Source organism: Babylonia areolata, chromosome 20, assembly GCF_041734735.1.
Source record: "Babylonia areolata isolate BAREFJ2019XMU chromosome 20, ASM4173473v1, whole genome shotgun sequence".
NCBI classification, from domain to species: Eukaryota; Metazoa; Mollusca; class Gastropoda; order Neogastropoda; family Buccinidae; genus Babylonia; species Babylonia areolata.
Genome location: NC_134895.1, coordinates 5,524,329 through 5,534,066, shown reverse-complemented (window position 1 = coordinate 5,534,066; position 9,738 = coordinate 5,524,329). Strand labels below are relative to the sequence as shown.

Here is a 9,738-nt window from a genome sequence, read left to right as displayed (position 1 = left end):
GCGAAGCTGAGACTGCATCAGGATGGTGAAGATGCTTGGAAGGGTGGCTTTTGCGAGCACCTCTGTGTCTGGGGTCCTGTCTTGCCACTTGATGTTCAGTAGCTTCCTGAGGCATGTTGTGTGGAAGTGGTTCAGCTTCTTGGCATGTCGTTGGTACACTGTCCAAGTTTCGCAGGCGTAAAGTAGTGTGGGGAGAACTACTGCTCTGTAGACCTTTAGCTTGGTCTCAAGACTAATGCCTCTTCTGTTCCAGACATTTGCATTGAGTCTACCAAAAGCTGCGCTTGTTCTTGCAATCCTGACGTTCACTTCATCGTCGATTGTCACATTACGTGACAGTGTGCTGCCAAGGTATGTGAACCGCTCCACCGCACTGAGTCTCTGACCGTTGACTGTGATGTTTGGCTCAACGTAGGGTTTCCCTGGGGCTGGCTGATGGAGAACTTCAGTTTTCCTCGCGCTGATGGTAAGGCCAAAGTTCCTGCTGGCAGTGGCAAACTTGTCGACGCTGAGTTGCATGTCAGCTTCAGATCCAGCGTTGAGGGCACAATCATCAGCAAACAAAAAGTCTCTGATGATGTCTATCATGACCTTCGTTTTTGCTTGAAGCCTTCTGAGGTTAAACAGCTTGCCATCTGTTCGGTACTTTAGGCCGATTCCAACATCGCCATCTCTGAAGGCATCAGTAAGCATTGCAGAGAACATGAGGCTGAACAGCGTTGGAGCCAGGACGCAGCCTTGCTTGACACCATTTGTGACAGCAAAAGGAGCAGATGTTTCACCATTGTCCTGGACTCGAGCCTGCATGCCTTCATGGAATTGGCTGACCAAGGAAATAAATTTCCGAGGGCATCCGTACTTGGCCATGATCTTCCACAGTCCCTCTCTACTCACGGTGTCGAAGGCCTTAGTGAGGTCGACATAGGTGGAGAACAGATCAGCATTTTGCTCCTGACATTTCTCTTGCAGCTGCCTTGCAGCAAACACCATGTCAGTGGTTCCGCGCTCTTTCCGGAATTCACATTGGCTCTCAGGCAAATGACCTTGGTCAAGGTGTGCTGTGAGGCGGTTAAGTAGGATCCTGGCAAGTATCTTGCCTGCGATGGAGAGTAAGGAAATGCCCCGATGGTTATCACAGGCTTGCCGGTTCCCCTTTCGCTTGTACAAGTGAATGATAGATGCATCTTTGAAATCCTGGGGGATCGTCTCTTCTTTCCACATGAGTGAGTACAGCTGATGAAGCTTCTCAGTCAGCACAGTGCCTCCATCCTTGTAGACCTCTGCTGGTATGGAGTCTGAGCCAGATGCTTTGCCACTGGATAGCAGACGGATTGCTTTCTGGGTCTCAAGAAGTGTTGGCGGATCGTCCAGTGCTTCGTTGGTGGGGACTTGTGGGAGACGGTCTATGGCTTCATCATTTATGGAGGAAGGGCGATTTAAGACACTGTTGAAGTGCTCAGCCCATCGTTCGAGAATGTTCTCCTTCTCGGTGATCAAGGTATTCCCATCTGCACTGAGGAGGGGGGATGATCCTGAGGATGTGGGGCCGTAGACTTCTTTTAAGGCATCATAGAACCTCTTCATATCGTGCCTGTCAGCATATCCCTGGATCTCATCAGCTTTGTCACTCAGCCACTTATCCTGCATCTGGTGTAACTTTTGCTGAACAGTCCTGCGGATGTCATTGTATGCATCCTTTTTTGATGTGGACTTTGGGTTGCTCAGGTGGGCTTGATGCAGACGGCGTTTCTCATCCAGAAGCTGCTTGATTTCATCACAGTTTTCATCAAACCAGTCTTTGTGCTTTCTGGTCATGGGTCCCAGGGTCTCTGAAGCTGTACTATAGATCAGCTCACGCAGGGTCCTCCAGTCAGACTCCACATTCTGGTTGTCCAGAGAGGCGGATTCCAGACGATCTTCCAGCAGCTCCACAAAGGACTGTTTGATGGTGATGCTTTTCAGCTTAGCGATGTTGAGCCGTTTTGGAGCCTTCTGGCCTTGGGGGCGTCTCTTGGGTTGGATTCGAATATTCAGCTTCGAGACTACAAGGCGATGGTCTGTCCAACACTCGGCGCCGCACATGGTCTTTGTTACACGTACATCTTGCCTATCCCTTTTCCTGACGATGACATAATCGATGAGATGCCAATGCTTTGAGCGAGGGTGCATCCATGACGTCCTGTTACGGGTAGGGAGGCAGAAAACTGTGTTGGTTATCAGCAGTTCGTGCTCTGCACAGGTCTGAAGCAAAAGCAATCCATTTGGGTTGCAGTGGCCCACACCGTGCTTTCCAATCACTCCATCCCAGGAGATGTAGTCAGAGCCAACTCTAGCTTTGAAGTCCCCAAGAATGATGAGCTTGTCTGCTTTAGGGATGGCAGCAATGACAGAGTGAAGGTCCTCGTAGAACTTCGCCTTGGTCATGGTTGGGGCGTAGGCACTGACAATGGTGAGGTGCTTCTGGCCAGATGCCAGTGGGAGTTTCATGGTCATAAGCCTATCGTTGACTCCCTTTGGGATTCCAGCTAGCTTGCTGACAAGTGCTGTTTTTACTGCAAAACCAACGCCAGCCTCACGTCGCTCTTCGCTTCCTCGTCCACTCCAGAAGAAGGTGTAACCAGATCCCCGTTCACAGAGCTCGCCTTCGCCTGCAAGCCGAGTCTCACTCAAGGCTGCGATGTCGATGTTGTATCTGGCGAGTTCGGATGCAACTAGTGCCGTTCTCCTTTGGGGTCTGTCCGCGTCATCTCTGTCCAGGAGAGTCCTTATGTTCCAAGCACCAATGGTGAGAGGAACGATCCTTGTTTTTTTCTTTTCTTTCTCTTTGTTTCGACCGCTGATGTAGGGTCCCCGCCAGCCGCGGTATGCTGGCCAGGGTGATATGGAGCAGGCAATTTTTAGGGCGCCTTTTCTAGCCCCTTCCTCATGCCAGGGAGGTGAGCAGTGCATTCCTAAAGAGGGCTGCTCAGACGCTCAGACGGCTGCCGAGCTCCATCGCTGCTCCTGTCGACGAAGAACGACCCTATGGCCTGAGCCGCCTGCGTGCAGGTCTGCGGCTGCGACTGCCAGTGTACCCACACCTGTCGTTTCGTCGCTCGCCTGTCACCACAGGACTTGGGGGTGATAAAATGATGAAGGATGAAAGGTCATTTTGGATGACTGATGACTTGCGCGATGAGTTTGTTTAAAGTGAAGAGGAGTTGCGCAACGTCGACCTCACTCTCTCGTCCGGGTCCACCAATTTCCAGTGGCAAGACTAAGTCGAGACGACTGGAGGATGAGCACGGATGCAGTGGATGACCAAGATATCCTTTCGGTGTCTCATCTTGCTCTCTGCACTCCACAGTGCGTTGCTGTAACCGCCTTCCTCTCCATTGAACCGATAGGTTTCTTCCGCAGATTCTGCCGGATCCAGACTTCGCATGCATGGGTAGACACACCCCGGGGGCCAACTGCGTGTGGCATGCACACAGCACAGTGGAGCTAGATGGCCGTCGGTGGCTCTCCTGAGCCGACGCCCTTTTATGGATCTCCATAAGGGTGTCTAGCCACCCGCCTCACCAGTCCCAGAAGGGAGCGGTGGGAGTGCCGGTTTAGTCGCCGGCAACCCGACCCTGAACAGGTTGTACTGGATTACAGGTTACCAGTAGCAGATCTAATGACCTGACCTGACACACAGGTTGCATTTATTGACTATATGAAGGCTTTTGAAATCGGTAAAATGAACTAGTCTTTTGTTAGTCTTACAGAAAGTCTACGAAAATATTCGAAAGCTTCAGGGAATTTATAAATCAGTTGAGTGTTGTGTTCGCTGGAGATCTGAAATGTCTGACTTTTTTTTCCACTGTCATGCCTTGGTGGAGCAAGGTTGTTATTTCTCCTGTTTTTTTTTTCTTTTCTTTATTAATCACAGAAGTAGCTGAAAAATGTCAACAAAAAAGGAAAGGATGGTTTTCAATCTTTACCTGGTCTACAAGAAATATTGTTGATATTATTTGCGGATGGTATTTGTTTGATCTCATCCACACCCGTAGCTTTACAAAATCAGATAAACAATTTTGCAGAAACATCGAAGTCTCTTGGTTTGACTATAAATTTGAACAAAACAAGAATTATATTTTTTAGAAGAGGAGGGCATTTGGCAAAAGCAGAAAAATGGTTTTTGGAAGGAGACGAGATGGAAACTGAAATGGTTATTGGGTATTTGGGCTTTACCTTAACAACAAAATTGTCTTTTGATATTGCATTATAAGAATTTGCAGGCGGATAAAAAGGCAGAGGGGTAGAAATCATTAAAACAATGTGGAGCCTTGGAATCATGAAACACTTAGTTTTCTTTAAATTCTTTGATGCCCAGTTAAAGCCTATGTTGTTGTATACAGCTGAAATTTGGGGGTTGACTCGTTTTGAGTTTGTTGAAGCCCGTAATGTTTAAGACGGAAGAAACATGATTTTATATATTCTTCAGACAAATCCAGGGTGTTTTTTTGTGGTTTTTTTTTTTTTTGTTTGGTTGTTTTTGTTGTTGTTGTTTTGTTTTGTTTTGTTGTTGTTGTTTTGTTTTGTTTTGTTTTGTTTTGATGTTGTTGTTTTGTTTTGTTTTGTTTTGATCTGCTTTGCAACAAAAACAAAACAGAAGTGGTCTGACAAGATTCCCATTGTCCAGTCGCTTTCAGCAGCCAAGACTTGGTCATAACAGACTGCATTTATTCCTGTGTGGTTGGTGTGGAGGGGAGGAAGCGTGGAGATCGTGTTGTGTGTGGATATGATTTTGACAAGCATATATACAACGGAAAGTGACCTGCATCTTCTGTCCAGCAGGCCCACAATCATGGCCGACCTTCACACACCAAGGATGATACAGAGACCAAAAACAGCAGGCCCTTCGTACCGAGCAGCACGGACACCTCTGCAGGTCCAGAGCCACGAACAACAACCCCTGGCTGCTACAGGGGCTGGCAGAACTGTGCCCACAGGGACTGACAGAAATCTGCGCACACACAGTCAAACGCCTGGGAACAGTGAACCGAGCACACGGGGTGGACTTTGTCCTGTTGGAGTGGACGATGTCAATCTACGGGTAACCCGCGGTGCACGCGCAGGCGTTGCACAAACTGAGCCAGCCAGCGTCAAGCCACGCGTGGTGGAGGTGACAGACCAAAAGCTGGACGAGGCCCATGTGTATCGGTATTACTTCCAAATTCACAAACACGGAGGACAAGTAGAAAGAGTGGAGCTTGACCAAGAAAAAAACCTGGTCTTCGTCACCTTCGTGAGGCATGAAGGTTTGTATTCTGTGCAGTTTTCTTCTCATGGCAAAAACTTTGTACTCGTCCCTTTGCTTTCATGACAATGCGTTCTGAAATTTCCGTGGAATGATGGTTTGGGTCCCAGAACCATAAGAGTCACTTTGTTTGACCTAACCTGAATTGAACACAGCTCATGAGTTAGTCACTTTTCCCATTCACTTTAAAAGTTATTGTATGGGCTATTTGATATTTTTTATCCATTAAATTTAACCATTTCATATACTGTCTCATTCACACACCAACTGAGAATCTTTAGAGCAATCATCATGAGAAATAAATTCTAGTCCAGAAATTTGTACAGATTTGATTTAAAGAAAAATATACATCAGAAGTGTTTGTATAATGTTTTTACTATCCATTTATGTTCACATGGCTGAGGAAATTAATTTCATCATCAGCATCTATTTAATCACAAATAACCATGTCAACATAATTATGTTTTCAGTCATTCTTCCTCATTATGGACTTCCCGGTATCTAAATTAGTTACGTTTGGAATATTCGTTATCACATAATATGTTAGTTAAATCTAGAAATAAAGACTTTATAGACTTCATAATTGCACCCTCATAACTTTTAAATTTGAAATCCGATTTCTGGACAAAATGACAGAGGATGCTGGTAATAATGGTAACATACGTGATGATTTCTTATTGCAGTGATAATACTAATGATGATCATTCATTACAGATGCAGAGAATATTGTGAAACATCCGCATATGATCAGCGATCGATTCGTACAACTGAGGCTTCTGGATGGAGCACCCACTCCCCCGTCAGACAACTATCTGGATAAGTTGTTCTTTACAAATGTGGACGTGACCAAAGACAAGGAGCACTTAAGCCTCTATCTTTCAGCTGTGACCCATTGCGATCCGATTGAAGACCAGATCCTGTATGGCGATACAGCGGGTGAGGTTCTTGTCACGTTCAAGCAACAGCCAGGTACAGTGGTTTACTCATTCCATAAACTGCATTTGATCTGATTTTATGATTTACGGCAATATTTCATCATAGATAATAGATCATATGATGTAAACTATCATTATCACTTAAACGTAATAGTTAAAACCTTAACCTGAAAATGACTGACTAGTGACTTGACTGGCCACCACAACAGATCCAGTATAGTAGTCATGCTTGAGACATGACACAGTCTTCTGGTACTGAACACACAACACAGAACCCATGGACTGTCTCCTGGTACTGAACACACAACACAGAACCCATGGACTGTCTCCTGGTACTGAACACACAACACAGAACCCACAGACAGTCTCCTGGTACTGAACACACAACACAGAACCCACAGACAGTCTCCTGGTACTGAACACACAACACAGAACCCACAGACAGTCTTCTGGTACTGAACACACAACACAGAACCCACAGACAGTCTCCTGGTACTGAACACACAACACAGAACCCACAGACAGTCTTCTGGTACTGAACACACAACACAGAACCCACAGACAGTCTTCTGGTACTGAACACACAACACAGAACCCACAGACAGTCTCCTGGTACTGAACACACAACACAGAACCCACAGACAGTCTCCTGGTACTGAACACATAACAGAGAACCCACAGACAGTCTTCTGGTACTGAACACACAACACAGAACCCACAGACAGTCTTCTGGTACTGAACACACAACACAGAACCCATGGACAGTCTCCTGGTACTGAACCCACAACACAGAACCCACAGACAGTCTCCTGATACTGAACACATAACACAGACACCATGGACTGTCTCTGGTACTGAACACACAACACAGAACCCACAGACAGTCTTCTGGTACTGAACACACAACACAGAACCCACAGACAGTCTTCTGGTACTGAACACACAACACAGAACCCATGGACAGTCTCCTGGTACTGAACACACAACACAGAACCCATGGACTGTCTCCTGGTACTGAACCCACAACACAGAACCCACAGACAGTCTCCTGATACTGAACACATAACACAGAACCCATGGACTGTCTTCTGGTACTGAACACACAACACAGAATCCATGGACAGTCTTCTGGTACTGAACACACAACACAGAACCCATGGACTGTCTCCTGGTACTGAACACACAACACAGAACCCATGGACTGTCTCCTGGTACTGAACACACAACACAGTGTGCTGGGACAGGAACCGAGACGTTAACGAGGCCAGGGACGTGAGATGATAAACACCATACAAGTGGAGATGCTCTTTTATCAAAATGGACAAAAGAACACAAGTTGAAGACATTGTATACTGGCCATCAACTTCTCTTCTCTGTCTCACTCAACTCCGTGAAGTGTTTTGACGCTGCACAGATGAACTGGTCACCAGATTCCTCCAGGTCTGTGGGTTGTATGTCAAAGCCTGGGTCTGTGCAAATGGTTTTCCTGTCCGTTCTGCAGTGTTGTTAGTCTATCGTTTTTTGTGTCTTCCCCTCTGTCTCCTTCTTCCATGGTTAATTGAAGGATGGTCTCAGCAAAGCCATTGGATCTTGTTACATGGCCACACCAGCGTAGCTTTCTTTTCTTAACTGCTGTCAGCAGATCTTCATAAGGTCCAGTGTGCTGCTCGATGGTATGGCGCATTTTTTCATTGGTGATGTGGTCAGATATCTTATGTTTAGTACCGTGTGATGACACATCATTTCCCTTGCTTAAAATATTTCTATATCCACCGTGTGGGCCAATGTCTATCATACAGACAGGAAGATGGTATATACCAGAGCGTGCAGGAGTCTTGTCTTCTGTTTCATGGAGATGTTGCTGTCCTTCCAAGTGCGTTTCATTCTAGACAGTGCTGATGTTGTCTTTGCTACCCTTGAGATTTCTGGTTTGGGTCCTTCATTGCTGATGTTGTCTTTGCTACCCTTGAGATTTCTGGTTTGGGTCCTTCATTGCTGATGTTGTCTTTGCTACCCTTGAGATTTCTGGTTTGGGTCCTTCAGTGCTGATGTCTTTGCTACCCTTGAGATTTCTGGTTTGGGTCCTTCATTGCTGATGATGTCTTTGCTACCCTTGAGATTTCTGGTTTGGGTCCTTCATTGCTGATGATGTCTTTGCTACCCTTGAGATTTCTGGTTTGGGTCCTTCAGTGCTGATGTTGTCTTTGCTACCCTTGAGATTTCTGGTTTGGGTCCTTCAGTGCTGATGATGGTAAGTGAACTCTTAAACTGTTCCATAGCGAGACAGTTGCCATCTTTGTCCTGGATGGTGCTGCTTTCTTTCTGTTTGGCCAAGTGTTTTACAACCTTTAAGGCTTTTTGTGTCCTTGTTATCAGTGTTTTACAACCTTAAAAGTTTTTTCGAGTCCTTATCAGTGTTTTACTGCTCCTCTCGCTGAAATTATCAACCGCCATAATATCAGTCATCATTCTTATGCTGAAGACACTCAACTCCAGAAGAGTGATACCCCTGAAAAATTATTGTCGCTCTTGCAAGAAACATCCAACTGCTTCCTGGACATTCAAAACTGGATGACTCGAAATAAGTTACAATTGAACGCGGACAAAACTGAAGCAATGATCATAGGAACTAAACAAAAACTGTCTTCCATCACAATTGACACAATCAAACTTGGCAGTACATCCATCCCTCTTTCCACGTCAGTCAGGAACCTCGGTGTTGTCCTTGACAATACACTGTCCATGCAAAAATTTATCAGTCAGACATGTCAGTCCTGCTACTGTCAACTGCGACGCATCAGTGCCGTCCGCAAATATATGTCCACTGACGCAACATCTAGACTTGTCGTTTCTCTCATTCTCTCTCGCCTTGACTACTGTAACTCTCTATTGTCTGGTATGCCTGCTTCATCCATTCAGTCCCTTCAGCGCATACAAAACTCTGCTGCCCGACTCGTCCTCAGAAAGAAAAGATCTGAGCACATCACTCCTCTTTTGCAACATCTCCACTGGCTCCCTGTCTCACACCGAATAAAGTACAAGATCAGCACTCTATGTTATAGATGCAATCACAAAACTGCCCCTTCCTATCTCTGCGGCTGTCTTCACCTCTACACACCATCTCGCTCACTACGATCGGCCTCGGATCCACTCTGTTTACGCATACCCAGATTCAAACACTCGACTGTTGGCCGCCGTTCTTTCTCTCTTTCTGGACCTTGCGATTGGAATGAACTTCCTTTTTCGCTTCGTCAAGTCTCCACACTCAGCTCTTTCAAGTCTGGCCTTAAAACCCACCTCTTCCCAAAATAGCCTCCCTTGCCTGCCCTTCCTTGTCTTTAGTTTCTACAGTATTAGAGTTATGCATGCGTGTGAATGACTGGTGCGAAAGCGCTTTGATTTGTCTCTGCACAAGATCCAGCGCTATATAAATACCATTATTATTATTATTATTATTATTATTATTATTATTTTACAACCTTAAAGGCTTTTTGTGTCCTTGTTATCAGTGTTTTACAT

The 9,738-nt window shown here is 45.8% G+C and overlaps 1 protein-coding gene across 3 annotated transcripts in view; it reads left to right on the top strand.

Moving 5' to 3' along the window:
• LOC143294925 (protein mono-ADP-ribosyltransferase PARP14-like) overlaps window positions 1-9,738 on the top strand; it is a 90,668-nt gene that overhangs the window by 9,313 nt on the left and 71,617 nt on the right. For 2 of the 3 annotated variants that reach the window (XM_076606441.1, XM_076606439.1), the window contains exons 2-3: window positions 4,822-5,285; window positions 5,999-6,253. In XM_076606441.1, the coding sequence (XP_076462556.1) occupies window positions 4,832-5,285; window positions 5,999-6,253 (709 nt within the window). In that variant the 5' untranslated portion in view covers window positions 4,822-4,831. Of the gene's footprint in view, window positions 1-4,818; window positions 5,286-5,998; window positions 6,254-9,738 lie in introns of all 3 variants that reach the window. The other variant, XM_076606440.1, reaches the window with a different exon arrangement.